The 23,098-nt window shown below is 42.1% G+C and overlaps 1 protein-coding gene across 2 annotated transcripts; it reads right to left on the reverse strand.

Moving 5' to 3' along the window:
* Positions 1–1,639: 1,639 nt before the first annotated feature.
* Positions 1,640–22,144, reverse strand: RBM17 (RNA binding motif protein 17). Of its 2 annotated transcripts, none has more exons than XM_045530790.1 (12): positions 22,025–22,144; positions 15,309–15,449; positions 13,205–13,321; positions 11,917–12,083; positions 10,743–10,840; positions 9,336–9,392; positions 8,052–8,193; positions 6,065–6,216; positions 4,872–4,945; positions 4,302–4,400; positions 3,129–3,201; positions 1,640–3,006 (listed from the first exon to the last, which is right to left on the reverse strand). In XM_045530790.1, the coding sequence occupies exons 2-12, from the start codon at positions 15,429–15,431 to the stop codon at positions 2,903–2,905; spliced, it is 1,206 nt and encodes a 401-aa protein (XP_045386746.1). In that variant the 5' UTR covers positions 15,432–15,449; positions 22,025–22,144; the 3' UTR covers positions 1,640–2,902. The 2 variants fall into 2 exon arrangements, with proteins under 2 accessions (XP_045386746.1, XP_045386745.1); XM_045530789.1 differs by having other exon boundaries at positions 6,053–6,216.
* Between the last annotated feature and the right edge of the window lie 954 nt (positions 22,145–23,098).

A 23,098-nucleotide genomic window follows, 5' to 3' on the forward strand; every position in this document is an offset into this window, starting at 1 on the left:
CCACCAGACACCAAATCTACCAGTGCCTTGACCTTGGACTTCCAGACTTCAGAACTGTTTCTTATGAGCCACCCACTTTACGGTTATCATGTTATGGCAACCTGAATGGACTAAGATATGATTTATTCAATCCTCCTCACAATCCTAAGCAGGTCTGATCACATTTCCATTTTCAGACGAGGCAACTGGCCAGATGGGAAGCAGCAGAGCCAGGGTCTGGATCCTCCCAGTGCGGGCTCAAGCCTACAGCCACCTGTTCTCTGTCCTTCAGCTCCACGTGGTCTGTATCCAAACCACAGCCACGGTTTGGTGAAACGTTTCACCACCAAATAACTAGGTTCCCCAATTTTTCAGCCTCGGGAAGCTGGTCCTTGTTAATCCTGTCCTACCTCCTCCATCTTTTAGGGTTTGTCATTTGCAGTTCCAGATAGCAATCTGTTTATCAGTCAGGGTTCTTCGTACAAATGAAAGAACTCACTCTGGGTTGCTTAAGCAGAAAAGGAATCTATCAAAAAAAAAAAAAAAAGACTGGGTAGGGAACAGAATTTCCAGACAGGTAGGGGCAAGCTTGGAGGTTTTATGTAAAGCAAGAAAGCTCCCAAACCACACCCCAACTGCCCCGCAGACGGTCCTGCCAGACACTACACACCAGCAGGGACAATGAGCTCTGTGCCACTGCTGCCCCCGATGCAGGACATCGTGCAGCCGGACCCTGACCAAAGAGGGAGGGCAGATTCTCCACAGAGCTTTCTCCCAAGCTGAAGTCCTGGTGTGATCAGAAGATCCCAGTGCAGGCCCCTGCCTGACCTACGAGACAGGCTGGGAAAGTAATAGTCTCTAACTCGGGGGGCAGGGCGGGGGCAGTGGGGAAAGCAGAAAATTCCCCGCACACAGGAAGGGTTTTCAAACAGATTGGCCACCAAGAAGGAAAATAGCTACTACATTGAACCTTGGCAGTGACACTGTAGCTTAAGCAATTTTTAATTTATACTGAAGTTAATTTTAATTTTAGTTAATATTGAAAATTATTTTCTCTCAAGCACTAACTTGCAGGAGATTTAGAACTTACTCCAATCTCAGAAATTCACTATAAATACAGCACTAAATGATTGGTATAGTTATGGATAACTTAAAAAATAATAAAGAGACTGGGGAGAAAGATATTCACTAAGTTGTGTCCATGCTAATGAAAATCAAAGTAGTATGAATGAACCACTTGCATTTCTCTGGTTCTTGATCATGAGAATGCCAGGAATAGCTACCTACATACAAATGAATAATAATGTTATTACAAACAGTAACAACAATAAATACAAGCATTAAGGGTGGGTTGCAGCAACACATGCCTTATTCACGTTAGAGTTTATACAAACTGAACCAGCCGTCATAATATTTAGCACAGCACATCTGGGTACCTGTCAGCTAAAATGTGTATCCACAGTAATAGTCATAAACCCAATTCCACAGGTAAAACTGTTTAAGTTTCAGAGCTGCTCTTAATTCTTACTGTCTTGTAAAATGTTAAGTAATTCTTTTACCTTATATTCTTTAACTGAAAATTATTTTATAGAACGTGCACTTTTATCACAAAACTCCAGTCTTAATTCAATTTTATTCAGTAAAATAATTCCACAAAAGATAAAATGTTATTCTTTTATTTATGTTAAATAAAAACATGAGAAAATCCTTTTTTAAAAAGGGTCAGAATATTCCTTATGTCTCCAAACTAAGTCCATGGATGCAAAGAAATGCTGAATTCTTCATATGCTTTCTGTTGTAATAACCAAAAGACACAACACAGGCTCGTGTTGCCACTTCAGAAAAGTCAAAACACGCGATATTCGGGAAAGCAAGGAACAGAACACAGGCATGAGTATTTTCTTGAAATACCTCCCGCCCTGGCAATGAACCTCAGTACCAAATATTTTTATGGTTTCTTTTTTGTGGTCCTGCTAAATTTTAAGTCGCATGTACTACTGCACTTCAATGGTACAATTTCTCACAGTTCCAGAATTATATTGGCAGTACAGTTTAAGAGGCTGACATGGTTGAATCTTATAAATTTTAAAATTACATACAGCAGAACTAACACTATCACAAATTTTGCCCGTAGCAACATGGCCCTAAGGAACTGCCATTTCCAAAACATAATTGGCCACACGTTACAATGCACCTGCTAGGTTCTGAATTAACTTGTCATTTCTGATCTACCATAAAGACTATGCTTGAGTCTCTGAAAACAAATGCTAGATTCATGATTTCTATTCCCACATACTCCATAAATCCATCACAGCCCATCTGCCGTCTGGCTTCATGGCAAATGATTCACCTGAACAGGTCACGTACGCTCACAGTTCTCCAACCTCAGGTCAGGTGGTGAGGAGTATTTTCTATGACTGGAGTCACTAAGAAAAATTTCTCTGTTAGAGAAAGCAGACGTGCTCACCTCTGGCACACTGCCAAGATGATTCTTTATTACAGAATTTATGAAACTACAGCTTCATGACTCGCAGGCTTTATTAAAGGGGGGGGAACAAAGGATAATTTAAGACAACCCCATGTCCCAAAACTCCCTAGACTTTTTTTTTAGTGCAAGAAATGCTGCATCATTGAAGCACTTGAGAATTACCATGAAATTCTAGCAAAAAGACAACCGAGTGGTAATAAAACAGAGAAAACAACCAGAGGCACACAGATTGTTGTTTGTTTTTTTTTTTAAGGATTTTTATACTATATTAAAAAACCACAAAATAAAAAAGGGTCCAATCAACATATATCTTAGAAGCCCCTCCAAGAGTCTCAGTACCCAGCGGCCACGGAGGCTGTGGCCTTTCTCCGCCTTCCCTCAGCCTGCAGCTCATTTAAGGATCACTGGAGATGACTCGTGCTCTAGTTCTCAAAATCAAACTTGTTCCGCCAAATCCAAGACCCTGAATTTATCCAAATTGTAGAAACATGCTTTTACCACCCGTCCACCAAAATACCTCCCATTCAGATCAACAACAGCTGAAAGGCAAACAAAAAGACAGCCAGTTAATACAGCATCCTAAGTACACAGTAACTTTAATGATGAAGAGTAGGTCGCAAATTCAGCTTTTTATCAGTTAGTACTTCGCGGTCCAACTTACCTTTAATCGCTGACTCCACTCTCTCAAATTCTAAAAATATCCGCACAGCTTCATCGTCTGGGGCCCCGGGAATCTGAACAGAAATCAGAAATAAAAGCATGATGAGCAAGGTCACCGTCTGAGACATCCTGAAAGTGAGTTTTCTCTTTTAAACGATCGGTGCCAGAGTGAATATTCTAATTACCATCACATAGTAGTCAAAAGAAGCAAGTATAATCTGTTCACCATCAAAAACGTACTAAGCGCCCACTGATGACAGGCACTGCATTAGGTGGGGGGCACACGGAGCTGAGTGAGGCAACTCTGACCTCGTGAAGGCCCCGCGCCAGTGGGCACGTAAACAGCTCCGCAGCTGACTGTCATCACCCAGCAACGTGACAGACAGGAGCAGAAACGGGAGAACTCTGAGACAAAGGACGGGCACTCTCATTGCCTTCCACATCAGGTCTGAACTGCGCCCAGCCTCGCCCAGTCTCTCAGCCCTCACAGTAAAGCCCCACCCACGCCAGCGCAACTGCTGACCCGCCCCCCGCCCGCCATTCCATCTGGGCAGCCCTGGTCCTGTCTCCCAGAAGCTGTCACCCCAATCCCAACACCCTTCCCTGCCCGCTCAACCCCACCTATTCATTTCAAAGTGCAGCTCACATCTGCTGTTACTCACAAAGCCTTCTCTGTTTTGTGCTGACCTAGTTCTTCTCTCAACTCCTGAACTTATAGTCAATACTACCAAGCCTAGCATTGAATATCCTCTAGTTATTTCACGTGTTCCTTTTGTGTTTTTTCAGCGGAACATGTCACTGAGAGCAAAGAACATGTTTCTGGTCTCCCCAGTGCTCTCAGCACATGCGAGACACTAGATAAACACCTGAAAATGACTGAAACCAAAAGTGTGTCTAAGTGACTAAACCACTGGCCACACTGTAATCAATGTCTTCAACGACCACACCAATCTTCATTCATAAAACATTTACATTTCTTCACCAAATAAAGCTTTAAGTCATTTTTATGTTTAAAACTATTATAATCGAGCAAGAGAAGTATAACTAACCAATATGCCACCTTCTGCAGTAAGACAATATATTACTTGAAGCACACCCTGAGTCCCAGCTGTAGAAAATGTTTTGTAATCTGCCAGTTACAACTTGGGTTACAAATACCAAAGAAAACTCTTACTTCAAATATCACACATTTTCCAACTTTGCCGTATTTTTCACATTCTTCCTTGGTTTCAACTTCCAAGTCTTCATCCACCTCTCCTGCACCAACCATGTTCTATAAACAAACAAACAAACAAACAAAAATAAATTCTGGTACCAAGTATAATTTACAGACGGATATAAGACTTTCTTTCATAATAGCAAATGTTCTCAATCCCAAGTGATACAATGGGAAATTTCATCCCTAAATATCCAAAAGTTGGTATTTCTTAAAACACTGAAACATACAATAAGCTTTGTAAAGAGTTAGAAAAGCATCTATGGAAACACCAGAATGTATAAACTAAGCCGAAGTTCTAGCAGTTTGAAATATTTTAAAGTAACTACTCACTGCATGTAGCAAAGAAACTTATACAGTAGTGAAAAAGGAATCTAAAATCAGGTTTATATGGGATCTGCCAAAAGGTATTAGTTGCAAGAGTATCCTTCTCAGTATGTGTAGGGGAAGGCATGCAGGGGTAGGGTAGGTTGGGGTGACACACAAACATCAAGACAAGCAGACAGGCTGTCTCCTGTTGCTTCTTACCCTCAATAGGACCACTTTAGTAGGACACTTCAGTATTTCAGTTAATGGATTTGAATCCGACTTCTTAGTTGCATCTGTATAAAAATATGCCATCATATGTGTTAAAGAACAAATCCTACTTAATAACTGATTTAATTTCAATAGCAATCTCCATGTACATCCTAGAGTCATCTATAAGCATCTACACAATCAGTCTCTGAGCAAAAATGCAGCCTTATGTGCAATGAAAGCATCTGACAGCTCTGGTGTATGTTTTCACAATAATATTGGCAAGTCTTCAGCTTCTGCCATTACTTGCAATTTCTGCTCATTTCACTTCATAAAGACTCTTACAGGTGAGTCTTGACTTGGAACTACAGTCCAAGGTCACTAGCCCAGAGTACTAAGCAGTCCATTACCTAGCCACTGGCTAAGTTCTTGGGGATGACCACTGGATTTTGGTAGTAACCTGTCAAGCTAACTGGCTGCTTACTAAGCTGGGCACCAATAGAGCTGCCAGAAAAAGTTTCTTCTTTCTCTAGGAAAGGGAGCTCAGCTAAGCTGACTCAAAATCAATGCAATTTTCCTGCTTAAAATGCTAATATAGGTTTGTCTCAGTCCTATATACCCTCAGTACAGCACAGATTCTAAAAATTAAATGGAAATAAAACACCAACTAGGCATCATCCACCACTAGACTGCAAAATAACACTAGATCTCAAAGAGCAATCTGTAAGACAATTAGAAACCACACCTATAATGAAAGGGCAGAGGAGAGGGGAAAAGGCAGGGAAGACCCCTAGGATGGAGACACAGCAGGTATAACCATTGATACGCTGTACAGGGCTCTGTCCTTCATGCTATAAAAACACAACCATTGTTTTATCAGGTTAACAACGTTCTCTGCATAGCCAAAGTAGGCATGCAATTATTTTCCTGAGGACTGTTCATTTTCTGCCCAAGTCTCATCATTTTTTCCTCCCATGGGCCTTCATCTTTGTACTCTGTTCTGAAAAAACAGAGACAAGTCCTGGGATTCTTGGTATCACAAAACAGAAGTGGCAGAGCGCTGTGACCAGGAAGGACCATGTTCTAGCAAAAAGGGGGCCAGCAATACCCTCCCCACCCCCACCCCCTCCCAGCCCCACAAACCCTCCCCCCTCCCCCCACCCCCCACCGTCCCCACGCCGCACCGCACTTCCCTGGGGAGTCACCTTTCTCCGTCGCATCACCCACGATGATCTTGCCGCCGCGCTTGCTGGTCTTCTCCACCGACAGGGCAGTGCTCAGGCCCTGCTCGTGCTTCCCCAGGCCCTGGCCCTCCCGGAAGCCATACTTCTGCATGATCTTATGTGCCACAGTGCCCCTGGGTGGGAGGAAAGGACTCTAAGCCTTGACAGCATCACGAGAGAGGGGCTGGAGTTGACCCACAACACTCTCCCACGAGGGCTCCGGAAGTCACACGTAACTAACAGTGGGCCACTAGGTGGAAGAAGTACACAAAGCTAACGAATGAAACCCATAGGCTGTTACCTTCGAGGGGAAATGCTAGTTTCCCCAGCACCCCGTCAGAAAACCCTGTACTTCCTGTGTGCTGCGGGCCCACACAGCTACGTAGCTGATGACCTCAGTCTACTATAAAGTTGCCTGTCAAAAACAAGCAGGAAGTTTCCCATAATGAAGATGATGCTACTATATTTTCCTAAATCACACAGTAGCATTTCCAGTGACAGACCGTAGGAAAGGACCTTAGAGATCATCTATTTGACAGATGGGACATAATGAAACCGAGGCCAGGTTAGCTGACGAGCTTCAGGCTGACTAGACGCAAAGCAGGACTCACACTTGGAAACTATCCTCACAGGTGCTGATGGCAGAACTGACACCAAGCCGACTGCCCTCCGCCCACTGCCCGCTCTGGGCCAGCCCGGGCCTCCCCGCTGCACTGTGACGCCCCAGCGACCACCGCGACCCAGGGCTTCGACCAGAACTGCGCCTGCATTACTTCATGTAATGAATTCCCTTAAAATTTTCTCTTGAACAAGTTATTCTAGGGCTAAAAAGACTGAAAACTGATTAACCGTACTACCTTGCATCTTTTTCAAACTTGAGTTAAAGATTTAATTCCTGTTTAAAAGGAAATTCAGCCAAGAAGTCAATTTTTATCCTAAGCAGGGGAAAAAACAAAACAAAAAGCCAGCTTCACGTCCTTCCAACCCTCCAGCTCACATTCTAAGGCGGCAACGCCCAATAAAACGCTCTGCAACAATGGAGATATCCTGTATCTGCACTGTCCCATGCCGTCACCGTTTACATGTGGTTACTGAGCCCTTGAAGGAGACTAGTGTGACTGAGGAAGCAGACTTTAAGTTTTATTCTAAATTAACTTACCATCCAACTGTAGGGAAGGAAGCAGTTACCACATAGAACCACCCAGGTCTGGGAGCCAGTCTAGGAACACCAGGGGAGTCAGAAACTCAGAATCCTACCGTTGTGCTCAAGCCCAGCCACTCGCTCCCACTCTGACCAGCCACCACCCCGAGGGCTGCGAGAACCGAAGCAGACGCACACGGGCCAGGGGCACAGCGTGACCCCGCACTGGACTGTCTCTGGCCCCTTCACGGTGTCCAAGCAAGCACCACGGAACATTCCCCTAACCAAAATGCATGCTGAATTCAGTAGGGTTTAAAAAAATCCACAAGCCCCACCTCAACATCAACCTTAATCTTGACTTTATGTGTTAGCAAACAAATCTCTAATTATAGTTAAACGACCAAGAGTGTGTAGACCAAAGGTATAGAGCCATGACCTTAAAGCAAATGACCCATTTTATCAGGAAAAAAAGATATCACTTACCCTTTGTAGATAGCCTAAGTCAACTCTAATTCATGTGAGCTATTTTCAAATTTATTGAAAATAAATATAAATAATTATCAGATTCTGTTCCTATCTAGAGAAATAACACTCAACATCACAATCAGTCAAAACTTACATTAGAAGACTTTCTGTTTGTACAAACCACACCTTCATGTTGCAACACACTCCACTTGACTTGCAGTGGGCGTTGTGTGACCGCACATACCAAGTGTCCCCCTATAAACCCGGATGTCCTCATGTTCAAACAAGCTGCATCTACAGAAAGGGCTACCAACACCTCACACTGTTCCTCAGGCTCTCAGACAAGAACACCTAAATCGTTACCCCATGTTAGCAAGGAAGGAGTTGCTAGGCCCGGTTGGAGATCTCGGTCTGTCCTGCTCCTCGTACGCTGGGGGAGGAATAGCAGCTTTGGAAGACTGTGATCGAGGTCTTGAGTCCTCTTCATAAGGGAAATCTCGAGGTACTGTTGGAGAAAATAAAGTAGGCTCACCAAAATGCTGCAGAAAACATTTTGAACCTGCACTTGTATCAATTACTTATCTTGAACTAATTTAACCCATACTTTTGGCTTACTGCAAGGAGTGAGAAAAAAATATAACAATTTTACAGCCATAGAGGTAGAAAACTACTTTCCTGATTCTAACTTTGTTATTTATATCTCCTCCAATGTCCTTTTTACATCTTACTAAAATGTTATTTACCCTTTAAAATCCTCTTAAATGATAATTGTTGCTGGAACCCTTAAGATTTTCTGTATGTTCCAAGGAGATATAATCTCTCTTTTGATTCCCACAGCATCTTGGGTACATGTGACAAGACTCTGACGTCACCGTCTCAGTAACCTCACAAACCATAAAGGTCTTTGAGGTTAGGGGCCACATACCAGAGCAGTGGCTTCAACCGTCACTACACATGAGACTCAACAGGCAGCTTTAAAACTACCCAGGTGCCGGGCCCCACTCCCAGAGACTGCTTTCAATTAGGGTCTACTGTTTGCCAGTTCTTTTCACACAATAGGTATTTAACAATATTTTAAACATTACCTTCTTTAAAAAGATAACATGAACAATGCAACAGGTATTGAAAAGTGCTATAAATGATTAAACGTTCTGGGGATGGTTTAGGTATGGCCCAGCCCAGAGCACGGGATCTCAACGGGAGAAGGAACAGGGCAGGCGGACGTACTGAAATGGACACATGCACTGTAACAGAAACGAAGGGAAGAAAAACCTAAGGAAGGTACTGCCACCTTGGGGAAGGTCAGGAATACAACAGCCTCTAAACCTGAGTAAAAAAATTACAAATGACCTACTGCTGTTTTAACTTAACTGTAAACAAATACAAAACATTGAAGAAACAAAACAAACTGCATGAAAAAGAGACGGGTCCACTGTGCAGAAAGACAAGCTCAGATCCTGGCACAGGAAGGTCCCAGCAGGAGAGCAGAGGGGCAGCAGCCTGCTCCTGGCAGTGCCGGGAGTGGCAGCCAGAGGACAGACTTCCAGGCCACGTCCCTCTAAACTCAGGAGACCTGGGGCGCCAGCTAGGATTCCCCACTACTCGGTTAAAGCCTCTCAGTTAAAGCCTCCTAACAGCTCTACTTACACTCTTTGTCTTTCTCCACCAGAGAAGTAGGTGGGGCGATAGCAGCTCCGCCCATACCTGCAAAAACATGAAGCAGGGAAAGGTTTCGATGCCAGACTCCCACGGCCTGCCACACGCACCATTCGTCACATCACCCACCCCCCGAGAAAAACTGAAACAGGGAAGACCTGCTACTTCATCCCTCCTGCTAACACATAAACAATTACATATCTGAAGCTGGGTTTAAAAATGTAGAAAACTGGCAACACCCAGACAAAATTGTTTTTTTCATAAAAGTCATTCAAGAGCCCCAGAATACAGTTAACAAATACATTTTAACAAACCCAAAGGACTGGCAGTTACTTCAAACTATTTACTGAGAGCATGTTAGCCCTCAGGCACTTTCACATGCGTGATGAGGGGAACAGGGCCAGCTCCGGGCTGCAAGCCCCCAGCACACAGCAGGTGCCTTTGCCAGGGCACAGGCCACTGGAACTAACACCCATTTGGCAGTGTGGGTCCCTCTGGCTGCTGAAGAACCTGCCATGGGTTGCCACTATTCCGGTTAGTGTTTCCTACCCAGAAAACGGCGACCACCACCCAAAACCATGAGCGAGATCGTTTCTATTTGCTATCAGACAATCGGAAGGAGAACTCGAGTGGAGACTGTAAGGAATTTTTCATTAGGTATGAACCCTAACGTGTGTATTATAGCTTAATCACCAAAGAAATAATAAAAAAATAATAAAACGTAAATTTAAAGAATTGATTATAAAATGTTTCTTTACAAAAGAAATTGTTCTAAAGCCAGTGTCCCTGCATTATTATGAACAAGACCAGACAACATGAAATATTAAGGACAAATATGAACCTGAGTAAAACCTTCATATATTTCTTTTGAAATATCTCCTTGATCATTTTATTAACATTGTAACTAAGACCTAGAGTGATTACTGAGTCTGAAACATAGAATAATTCTAATTAGCATAAAAAATTCAGGATGATTACTGGAAATCTACTACCAATCAGGTTAAAATAGGAACATCAACCTGTTAACTGCGGTATAAACAATGGATATACTGCCGCTACTTCCTAATGTTACCTACAAGGTCAGTCAAACAGAAAGTCTTTTCATTAGAGGCCACACAGCCCTCAGAAAAGCTGCAGGTAAGGCAAAGTGCCAGAATAGATTTTAAGCTATTCTGAAAAGTATCTAATAAATAAATGCTAGAAAGTGGTTGTGAAGCTCAAAGGAGAGTGAAGACGGGTGAAAACAACATATATTAAAACTGTTATGCAAATGTGGATTGTTGGGATTCAGAGAGAAAATTACCCAAATCAACACCAAATGACATATTTATCAAACTGAAATGACAAGCCAATAGCAGCGGTGACCATGTTGGAAACGTATTCACGTTCCTGCCTTACTTCTTTTCCTTCTCTCTCGCTCATAATCTTCATCTTCGTCAGAATCTGGATCTGGTCGTCTTGAAAACCCGCTGCCTTCGTGTCTGTCCTTACGCCGCCTGTGAGAACAAAGAACACAGGTGTTCAGCACAGACGAACCAACTTAGAGATGTGAGCCTGGGTGGCACCTCGACTTCCTCTTGGCCAGAAAATACCCAAATCCTCTTTCACAATACACTGCTAGCTGGTGGGAGGGAAACTGGCTAAAGACTCAAGTAGCAAAAGTATGTCAAGTGACAAAAATTCAAAAGATAAACTGAACCAATTTAATAGGTATATGAGTGTAACCAGCAAGAAGAAAGTTTCCTTGACATTTACCTCTTTTGATTTTCAAGCAGATCAACACAGTAACAGTTTAATAATTTCAGTTCTCTGGAATACTCTTTCACTCATGAAATGATTCAATAAATGGGAACCAGTATATTTTAATACATGTTAATTATTTAATATTAAAAATTAAATATTTTACAAAGAAATAAAAATAAATTCTGTTACCCATACTTTTCAAAAACATAAATAAAAGCTGTATATAAGCTTTTAAAAAAATTCTACCTGACTCAAAAATAGTAAAGTTAGAAATAACATTTTAAGTATCTTCAATAGTTGTGATTCTACAGATTGAGTATCCCTTATCCAAAATGCTTGGAACCAAAAGTGTTTTGGACTTGTTTGGATTTTGGAATACTTGAATTGTACTTACCAGTTCAGCATCTCTAATCTGAAAATCTGAAATCTGAGATGCTCCAATGAGCGTTTCCTTTGAGCATGTCAGCGTTCAGAAAAATCTTGGATTTTCGAGCACTTCAGATTTTAGATTTCAGATTTTCAAATTGGAGCACTCAACCTATAGTAGAATCACAGCATACAAAACACATCTCCAATACCAGGTTTTTATGTTATTTTTCTAACAACTCACCCAAAATATATACTCTGGTTTTCATAATCCATAGATGAAGTTTGCTAACATGCTGGGATTAACAACCACAAATTTTAAAAACAATTCGATTCCTTTTCTGACTGTTCAAATTAGCCCTCACAACTAACTTCAGCATTACAGACAGCACAAAAGTTCATTCATTAATATTCCAATGAACATTCAACTGCAAAATATCCCCAAATCTAAAGGAAGCCTTACTTTTCCCTTTCTTCTATTTCCTTTTGTCTTTCTAGCTCCCGCTGTCTCTGTCGTTCCTCTCTTTGGCGCTTCACTACTTTCTCATAATCGTTAGGAAACATAGGATCATATTCGTCAGCTAAGGGAATCAGAACTTCCCCTGCAGAAAACCCACTGGGAACAGGATCCTGAGGAAGGTAAAAACACCAGAGTGAGAGTTGTCTTCGCATCTTACAAGTTTGCTCATACAATAAAGGTCAAAGGATATGAGAGACAAAAGGGGCCTTGAAGTCTACCTGCCCCACCCACCCCACTGTCTTACAGCCATCACCAACAGAAACTTAAGACACTAGTAGTCTGAAGCAAAAAAATTCGTTTATAGTAAAACACTGAATACTTCTGTTTTACATATCTCTATGAAAATTTAAAAAGCAAAATAATTGATGAACAACAAAATCATTCCTGTAGTCATTATTTAATAGAACAACTTCAGATTCTGATTACATGGAGAAAACAATATATTATGATTTTAGAAAGCATCTTCTTGTTCTTTTAGAATCCTCTGGAACATACATCACTTCCTAGGTAGGCCACACTTCAGGGACTGAGTTTGACACAGGTGGATGTAATTCCCTTCCAGCATCATAATCATTTTTAAGGTCCACTAAGATCAGGCTCAGATGGTGACATCTGTGTTTTTTCTTCTACACATTCAGAAACTTGGACTACTCTTCCAGAGAAAAGAGGTAATGTAACAAAGAAATTAGAAAAACAAGAGACAGAGTATAGCCTACTAGGAACAGTTTTGGTGGTTTTTTTTTTTAATTCCTTTCTCTATTTTAATCCACAATAAAATAACAAGTATTAACATTGTTTATGACAGCAGAAATTAGAAACAACTTGTATCTTCAGCGTTAAAGGAATTAAATAAATTGCAGTACAACCATAAAGGGAATACAGTGAAGCCATTAAAATGACCATACAGTCCTGGGTTTTGACTTAGACAGTCACAATATATTAAGTGGGGGAAGCAAGTTAGAGAACAGAAGGTAGAGGGGGCAGAGTGGGAAGGTATTACAGAACATAAAGTTTTAATTTCTGGAGGGTAGGACTGAAGGTCATTTGTTTTTCCTTTTGCATAATATCTTTAGTTCCTGATTTTTCTATTAACATAACAAACTTTTATTTTAAACAGATAAATGTATTAAAATTGGTAAAACAAAAGTAAAAATTAAGTTGGAAGCCTAGATTTCAAAGGCCCATTGAGTGACGCATAGACAGCAGCATCAAAGGTAGGGGGCGGGCTCACCTTCAGCCCAGCGGCCACGTGCGGCGGTGTGTCCACAATCTGCCGGTCGTCTGAGGAGCCGCCTCGCTTCAGGTCAATGACTGGGGCGAGAACTGTACTTTGCTTTGTCCTTTGGCTCTAAAATCATCAAAACCAAGAAAAATGTATTGAAGTTTCAAATTAAAATTCTTTGCAACAAAGATTTTTTTCTGTCTCTGCAATAAACCTTCCATGGGGGTCCTGGAACCAATCCTGTGCATAGACCAAGGAATGACTGTACAATCTTAAAATAGACAAACGGAGCCACAGCTCCATCTTTCAGCTACAGGTAAAATTGTCTCTACCAAATATCTTTATAGGTTTGGTTAGGCCAATCTAGTACTCCAAGTACTTAAGCAGCCTAAGAGAATGAACGCAATGTATCTTCGTTTCCCTTCAAGAAAGAAAACAATGCTAACTGTATGTAGCAGTTAAGTTAGACATACAGAAGGAGGTCCTAAAGTGGGTCTGTGAGAGCATAGATTGCATATAAAAACACAATTTCTTGCTCTTTAGCAACTAATTCTACTTTTCCTGTGAGTAAAACAATGGTATAAAAAAAATCAATGTGATTGATAAATTAATTATATAACTTTTAATGCATTTATTTTTTGAAGAAATTTTCTTAATTGTATTTTACGTATGTTAGTTTTAAGCCTATAGTTTATAAATATGCACTGGCTAGACACAGAAAGTGATGGAGGAGTACACTGACCAGAAGAAACAAATTAGGATTTTTAAAAATTGGCTGTTAGTAAGCCATAAAGCTGACAGTTTTTAAGTTAGTAATAAATTATCCCAAGCAGTTTTTAATACTGTACATCTCTCTACATACCTTCTGCTGACTTCTGCTTTTCTATTTTGCTATCTTCCATTGAATTAAGATTATCCATTAACGATGTCTACTCAAAGTCTAATTGAGTTTATAATAACTTAAATATTAGAATTGTTTGGTAAAGCTAGTCATTTCAGAAAAGAGAAAAGGGTTCAGGAATAATCAAATATAAGAAATGGTATTGGCATTAGAATATAATGCCTTAATTATACACTCTACATGCAAAGCTAAAGTTACATAAAATCTACATATATTTTTAAAATTAATTTTAAAAAAATCAAAGAGAAAAACAAGATTTGTTTTGCTGGCCTTCCTTTTATTTGGGATGAAAGCTTGTTTTAAAAAGACAAAATTCTGTCTATTTAAAAAGAACTGCTAGCACCAAAAAAAGTTAAATCTGGTAATGATGAATTAAAAAAAGAAAACCTAAACAAAACTGACAAAATGAACGCAAATTTTAAGACAGTGTTGCTTTATCTGTAGGTAACCTAATCCTAAAAACCCTCTACTATATTGAACAATCAAATGTAAATGCCTCCACATAAGTATCTATTGATGATGGAGTAAAAGAAAAACAATTAAAACTTTAAAAAAACTGTTTTATTATGCAAAATTTCAAACATAAAATTAAAGAGAAAAGACTAATGAATTAGTAAGTCTCTAGTACCCAGTTTCAACAATTATCAACGCGTGGTCAACTCTGTTCAACCCTACCCTCTCCTGCCAGGGACTGGATTATTTTGAAATAAATTCCAGAAGTTAAATCATTTTATCAGTAAATGTTTCACTATGTATCTCCAAAGCAGTTTTTCTCAGCCTGTTTTCATCATTGCCTCCTGCATCAAAGAGCTTTTTAATACATTTTTCTCCACCCATAGAGCACCACAGACACACCGTATATCTGTTTAGGTATGACATTTCTATTAATATCTGTGCTTTACACATAAAATGAGCAAGATTTTTTCACTCCTGAAGGACCAATATTCACCCCAGTGGGGGGATGTAGCCTCTGTTAAGAATGCATGCTCTAAACATGCCACTGAGAGCACTTTTTCCTCATCACTATCCCATGAAATATCCCCATTCCTAGCAGCAGCACAGTGACCTCACACTCTTCATTCCTCTCCCCCATAAATGTGTAACACTCTCCACCCAAGAAACAGGCAGAGGAGCAACCTACAACCAAGTTACCTGCAGCCTACCAAGGAGCCCACTCTGCAGGGTCCTGCCATCCCCCCAGGTTGCCTTTACCTTGGCTTGCGTGAGAGCTGCCTTCTTCACCTGGAGCTGAGACTGCAGGAGTTTGAAGTTTTTGGACCAGCCTTCTGTTTTCGAGTCGCTGGTCTCCACTCCCAGGTCATCGTACAGGGACATCTTTTTTTCAGTTTAATGCTGGAAGGAAAGGGAGGAGATTAAAGAATGCAAAATACAGTAACGATTTCAAAGTTTTTCACGTTAAAGTGAAATTTTAGCAGTAAAGGTCTAGGACCCTTCAGCAACACAGGCAAGACCTCTGCTATCAACAAGGCAGGGATCTAATATATGAAGCTACAGCCATGTATTATTTTAAACATAAACCTCTAGAATTAATTTTTCCACCTATAAGGTCATGTGGTCAAACGACTCATGAGTGAAAGCCTTTGGTTCTACAGCATATAATGAAGTAAGATGGGGATTCGGGCATTATATACATATATCCAATTTTTTAAAAATTCTATTCATCTCAATGGCAAAAAGTAGAAGACTCACAAAAACATCAATTACCAGGTTGATTTAACACAATTAGCTACCCTTTTATAAAGAAAAAATTTAAACATACTCCTAGAAAAAAGAAAAAAAATGACAGAAATGATCTCACAGATGCTGTAATTTTCTAAATCATGATTGTTAAGCAGGGAGAAGACAGGTTATACCTTAAATACTATGACTTTTTCATACCCCATCAAGTGGAAATTTGTAATCTTTAATGACAGTGATTACAAAGAAGCAATCGACAACCTACATGTGAGCAACACAATATCCTTGCAGAGCAGAGGAATGAATACATAGTAACAACAGCAAGAGTTAAGCCTGCTAAGCCTTGCCGCCCTGGCTTGACGTTACATGCAGCAACTGCAGTACATACCATTATAGCCTAGCACTTCACAGATGAGGACACTGGGGCTTAAGGGGTTAATAGGCCCGCGCGGTCCCAGTGGGAGGCCTCTTCCAACCCAGGTAGGCTAACAACTGGGCCCTTGCTAGTAAATTCCAACTGCCACTTTCAAAAAAACTCTCAACATTCTGAGACCCACTCATAAGGCCCACTTCTTAAAATAAGAAATAAATCTCTCACAGACAGAAAGAGAAAAAAATTTAAATTGAAATCCAAAAATTGCAGATAAACACTCAGCAACATAGCTCCCAATTTATGGACACATTCTAAAAAGTCTGTCAGTCCCCAGGGGCCCATGAAGCATTTTCCCATAGAAACTGAGTTATACACAGCCTGCTTTGCTTGTGTTCTGTGACTCAGAGGAAGAGAAGGGGAAAGAGAAAGGAAAGAAAATATTGACCACTCTTCTTTCCCTCAGCTCTGACTCAAGGCAAACATTTCTCTTTGGAATATTCTAACTTCTCAGCCCGCCATTACCTGCCACCCCACCTCCTTAGCTGGCCTTGGTTCCACACTGTGGCGGAGCGAGGACAGAGAGTGGATACTAACTTTTATTCCCCTGGACGAGCTGCTCTGGTCTTACGTACAATTAACTCCCTGCCTCAAGTCAGCGCCCCACAAAACTGTTGCCACTTTTCAGTTTCTTCCATGCCTTCAGACATGAACCCTCAGATTACTTAAAACCTCTCCATTTTGATTTTTAATGAAAGGTCCCCCCAAGGCAATGGAAAAGCAGGGCTTATAAAAGCTCAGGTCTGGGTATCGGTGGCTGACTGCTCCAACCACTCACATAAACACGAACACAGGGATGCCTATGATCCTCCTCCCCACCAAGGCTTCTCTAACAACTCACCAGCTCAGGTGGCAGCAGCGTGTCCAGCAGGGCAGGCCCACTGCCCTCAGCGCCACAGTTTAAGTGGTACGTACAGGAATCTGGTGATGCCTTGTGACATTAGATTAAGGCACTGAGGCCAAATTAAGAAAAAGTAATGATCTCCATTTTTTACGTGTCTGAAATACAACCATGCCTTCAAAGTTTTAGCAGGTCCACTTCAGAACCTAGTTTAATCCACTCCACTGTAAACTCCACGAAAGCCTCAATCCAGTTAGTCCTGCTCTTTCCCCAGACTAAAATCACTGTCTGACCCACGGCCAAACAGGAAATGCGGCCACACATGCAGTTTATGCTCTACTTACAAAGCCCTCCCAAGCCATCTTTTAAAAAATTTCTGGCTAACAATTACTTTGGCCAGAAGGAAGACCACTGCACCAAATGGGTCCTGAGGCTTTGGCGCACTCCTCTCCTTGCTCACCTGGAATTTACAGCTCACTGCTCACATGTAGACATGCATCCTTAAGCTCTAACCTGGAAAACCAAGCAGAGCAACAGCAAAGAACAACAATGCTGAGGGTCCAGCTTAGGACCGTGGTTCCCAAAAAGCTACTTCGGAAATGACCACACAGCTTTCATCTCACTTGATCTTTTGAGCCGCCTTCCCTCAGTTGGTCACCAAACCAAAGCCTAGAAACAACAGGTTCTTCTGTTCTTTCTTCATTTTTACAAGGGCAGGGGAAGACTGATACATTCTGAAGAACAAATATAAACAAAGACACTTTCTGGGAAATCACAAACAGAGAGACAAATCAAATTTGTTTGCAACCCAAACTGAACTCCACTTTAGATATTTACTTTTCTCAGTACAGGTTGAATATCCTTGATCTGAAAACCCAAAATCCTTCAAAATCCAAAACTTGCTGAGCCATCTCGACATGACACCACAAACAGAAAACTCACACCTGACCTTGTGTGAAAGGCTGCAGTCAAAACTTTTTCCATGCACAAAATTATTAAAAATATTGTATAAAATTATCTTCAGGCTATGGGTATAAGGTGAACATAAATGAATGTCATGTTTACACTTGGGTCTCATCCCCAAAATATGTGTATGCAAATATTCCAAAAATCTAAAAAACAAACAAACAAAATACCCAAATCCAAAACACTTCAGTTCCAAACATTTCAGGTAAGAAATACTCAACCTGTATCACTTCATAAGAAATTTTAGAACTTCATCAAACATGTTTGCAAATATGCTAATGCCAATGGAAACAGGTTAACCAAATGCCCACTAAAATAAGAGGGGAAGGATTAACTTATTCATTTTTGCATCTCCAATTTCTGGCACAGAGCAAGCACTTAATAAGCACTTATTAAAATATTAACAGTGAAGGAAGTCTATGTAGCCACATGAATCAGCAGTGAAGCTACGCAGGGTCCACAGGTTCAGCAGGGAGGTAAAGAACAGGCTAAAGGTTCTAGAGACGGGTGATGGGTGCACGAGGTGAGTGCACTTAATGCCACAGAACTGTACACTTACAAATGTGCTAAAATGGCAAGTTTTTTGCATATTCCACCACAATTTTTAAAAAACTTAAACAATAACAGGCAGAGGTAGCACTGGGGTGTGGGGATGAGGTACCCAACACTATCTAACACCAGTATATCTCCCTCTCCAGAAGCGTCAACTCTGATAGAAATATTGTTCTACATTTTGAGGTTAATTATCAAGCAGTATAGATCTCAGCTGCCAACACAGCTCCTCCACCTAAGAATATTTAACAAAAATTTCAACACTGAATTAATGAGGTTTTAGGAGACCACACATCTCCTAGGATTCCACTTCCATTTAAGATGGTTTGGAGACAATTCCATTTGATTTGCCTCGTTCTGCAAGCTTCAGAAACCATTATGCAGCAGAATCTTATGTTTGTTTAAAGTTCCTAGTTTTCTCTTTTTAAACCTTCAAAAACACTTTAAATATTAGAAACTGATGCCACTTACCAGCAACTGCTAGTTTTCTGTAACACAGAGCTTATAAAATCAAATCTCTACATCACAGTGAATGCAGAAGTGCTTTATTCGTTTTTTTTCCATTTTCACTGAACTTTAAGTTCAAAGAAATGGATTAATCTTAGTAAGACACACTATCCTTATCCATCCACGCACCTGTGGCCTGCTCTTATTTAATTATCATAATGTTTCAATCACCTGTGAATTCACCATCCAAAACAAAAGATCTAGACAAGAAATAACACTCAACTATATGGCTCCAACCCATTCATATAATTTTCCCTGAATGCTGTTCTTATTATTTCCTTGCTTTTATCCTTTTATATAGTTTTATTTACCTAGTTGTAGTGCATTTGCTCCTTAAAAAGAGGTTATTTTTTATTTTAGCATTTATGAATACACAATAGCTTATTCACTAATGCTCCCCACTGCAACCACTGAAATGTTAACAAGTAAATTAACACAAACTTAACCTAATTAATGTTGAGATATCACTTAGATGTCATGAGTCTGGTGGCAGGTTATAAAAAGCAGCACTTTCTAACATTTGGATAGACTAGAAAAAGCCAGGAACAGATGTAAATACAAACAAACCACTGGTTTTTACAACATCTTTAAAATATTTGCTATTTACTTCCTTTTTGTGGCAACACCACCTTTTGATCAACCCATCTTTCCTATATGCTTTATTCTTAAGAAGAAACATGGTTCTGCCAGAAGAAAGAATGGTGACTTTTCAAGATTCCACCGAAGCCAGAAAGTGTTTTTTTAAACGTGCGACTGGCAGGAAAAAGAACAAGGAGCAAGTCTCTCAGAAGCATCCCACCTACTTCTCTTTCAAGTGCATCTTAGAAGCCTTTAGTGACTGCTACCCCCACATAAAACCAACAGCTTCCAACTTGTTTCCCCTGACATACTCAGATCATAGCAACTTTTACATGTTACTCTGCCTATGGGGTTTCACATTTGTCTCTTACTATACCATAAGCCCCCTACAAGTAGGGGCTGTTTTTGTTTTCGTCTTTCTATCTTTAGCTTAGCATCAAGTGCTCTATTAATATTTTTGAAATGTATTAGTGAATGGATGGAAATGTTAGTGCACCTATTTAAATCACATTATGAAACAGTAAGATCTGCAGATCTGCTTTTTAAGGACATAACTTACAATAAGTGGAATTTAAGTACGGCAAAATTTAAATTGTATACCATAATTCATGGAAGAAAAACTGCTACCACCATGCAACCAATAATGATTCAAGGTCTGAGTTCTAAGCACCTAAAGCAGCAGAGTTGGTAGGAAAAAAAACCTTTGTAATCACTAAGCAGATATTTACGCATCATAAAACAAGGCCTGCCTCTGTGAAGCCTAAAGAATATGGCAACTATACACAGAAAGGAACACGAAATAGGAGCAGTGGTGGCGCAATGTGATGTCTACAAAAAATATGGCTATAAAAGGCATCTACCTCATGTATATGATTCTACAATGACTCTCTAAAAAATTTTTTTTTAAATTTTTCCAATACCTCCACCTCTGACACCCTTGCCACAATTTAGTATTTCCATTCATTCTCATACTCTGCTATTACCAAAACACCATAGGCCAGAGTGTACTGCAAACAAAGTCTGCTAGAGTCACCAGGAATTTGGGTAACAGAACATCCTTCACTATCTACTATTATAAGCCCAGAGGGACTACGAGCCTGGGATCCTCTGTTCTCTTCGGGGGTGGGGGGGAGGAGGTGTTTGAAAAATCCACGCAGAGAATAGAAAGGTAATTTAAAACAAATCAAGCAAAAAGAAATCCACTTTAAATAATGTTTGGGAGTGTCCAACAGTTCTCTCAAAATTCTCCACAAAGGCTATTTTTGGTTCCACAGAATTCTACAATCTCACCACCCACTCTCTCTGTTCTAAGCTGCACAGCATGTGGCCCCTTGCTTAATAAACTCTAAAAATAAAAAGCTCCCGGTGTTACTAATTGGTTACCCATATTCCCTGAAAGTCGTCCTTATGCTCAAAATGTCTTTGGTCTTTACCCACCAAAAACGTGGAAACGGAGTTGCATCTTCCTTTGGGAACCCCACCTGTTGCGGGGAGACGGTCCTCACCTCCCCATCTGCGCAAAGGCGGAATCCTGCCCGGATCCAGAATACCCCGAATTCCACCCACGCGCCTGGCTCTGGCAACGAGCCCCCAGGGCCTCCGCGACCCGGCCTGACTAGTGCCCCCTCTTTAATCCTGTCTCGCTGCTTTACCTGCTGTTCGCAGAACACACGACCGGGCTTCACTTTCGCCCTGACTTCCTCCGCAGGGAACCTTGCCCCGACCTCGCTCGTCTGACTTAGCACCTCCAAGACTCGGCATAAGCGTCACCTCCTCCTTGAGGCCTTTCTGGGCCCCACTCCAGTCCCTCTGACCAGCCCTGGCCGGGATTTTCACCAAACTCCCCGAGAGCCGGGGCAGGACCTCACTCGACTCGCATCCTCTGTCCACACCACGCCGTCCGGGCAAGAGATGAAGATCGAAACCGCTCGGGGCACGGACGTGAGCGCTAAAACGCCGCTCTGAAGCGACCGGGGCCGAGGCGAAGCCAGGCCCGACGGCCCTGCCCGCGCAGGCGAGCGCCCGTCCGAGACGCCGACTTCCGGGACCCCCGCCCCGAGGCCCGGGAAGGGGACGGGCAGCCGCGCGGGGCCACGTCGAGCACCCCCGGGATGCCGGGTCCGGTCACGGGCAGGTTCGCCAGGACGTGCTCCCCGAGAAGAAAGAAACGCCCTTTAGTCCCGCAGAGCGAGGTGGCGGCGGCGGCGGCCGGGAGCTGCGGGCCGGACCGCGCCGGAGACGAGCGCCCGCCGGCCGGGCCCCCGCCCCTCGCTCGCGGCGCGGCCTGAAGCCGCGGCCTCGCGTCCAGCGCCGCCCGGGGAGGCCCCCGCCCGGGGCCGCAGGGGCGCGACTTACCCAGCCCGCCCGGCCGACTCTGCCCATGGGCCGCAGCGGCGGCGGCGGCGGCAGCGCGGAGCCGGGCCGCACTCCGCGACACCCGCCGGCGGCCGGAGTCCGCACGGCGCTTGGCGGCGCGGGGTCAGGAGCGCGGGCTGCCGGGAGCGCGCGTCTGCGCCTGAGCTTGCCCCTGCGCCTGCGCCTGAGCCGGCTTCTGCCGCTGAGTGTGTCTGCGCCGCGGGCGTCTCGCCGCACCGCCCCCTGTCGGCCGGAGGACCGCACTGCACACTCCCCTCTGGCGGCGTCCTCTCCGTCCACCAGGAGGTGTCGCCCTGGCTCACCTTTCCGAAATTCCATAAGTTTGGGGCGGGTGGCAGCGACCCCAAGTGGTGAGAAGGAGAAATAGCCCGAGGCTGCACTTTCCAAGGAGGGAAAGAGGGAGGGGACCCCTCCCCCGGCCCCTGGTTCTCATTCGTTCAAAACCAGTCATTTATAAGCAAAAAGCTGAAAATAAATCTCTAGGAGCGACATGCTGCAAAAGAATGACAATGAGCACTGAATTAAGCGTAAGACTACGGAAACAGATGCCGAGATTAGGGCTACAGAAAACATAACAACAGAGTGAAATGTTCGAAAAAGTTACAAAACAGAAAGCATAACAAAACAATATGCCAGAACTAAGACCAAATATCTCACATGAATAAATGTAAACAGCGTAATCTTACCTGCAACCTCAGAGTGGCACACAAACCATCATGCAACTCTGCGTTGTATATGAGAACGTACTTAAATAAAGTGATTCTGAAAATTTGAAAATACAAGACTGGAAAAGAGATGCCAGGAATATGCAAATATAAAGAAATCAGGGATTGCGGAAAAACTTAGGCAAGGTTGTTTTCAGAGCAAAAAGCATTAAATAAGATTTAAGAGGAGCATTTTATAATCATAAGAGGTACAATTTACACTAAAGAAAAAATAGGAAAATCTGTACATCAAATAACATAATCCTGTCAACAGTCATAAATATTACGTTTATTTTATTATTCATAGCAAACATTAGAGGAGTGAATGAATAGACGGAAATAATTGGTA

The sequence above is a fragment of the Lemur catta genome, chromosome 18 (assembly GCF_020740605.2).
Source record: "Lemur catta isolate mLemCat1 chromosome 18, mLemCat1.pri, whole genome shotgun sequence".
Classification (NCBI taxonomy): domain Eukaryota; kingdom Metazoa; phylum Chordata; class Mammalia; order Primates; family Lemuridae; genus Lemur; species Lemur catta.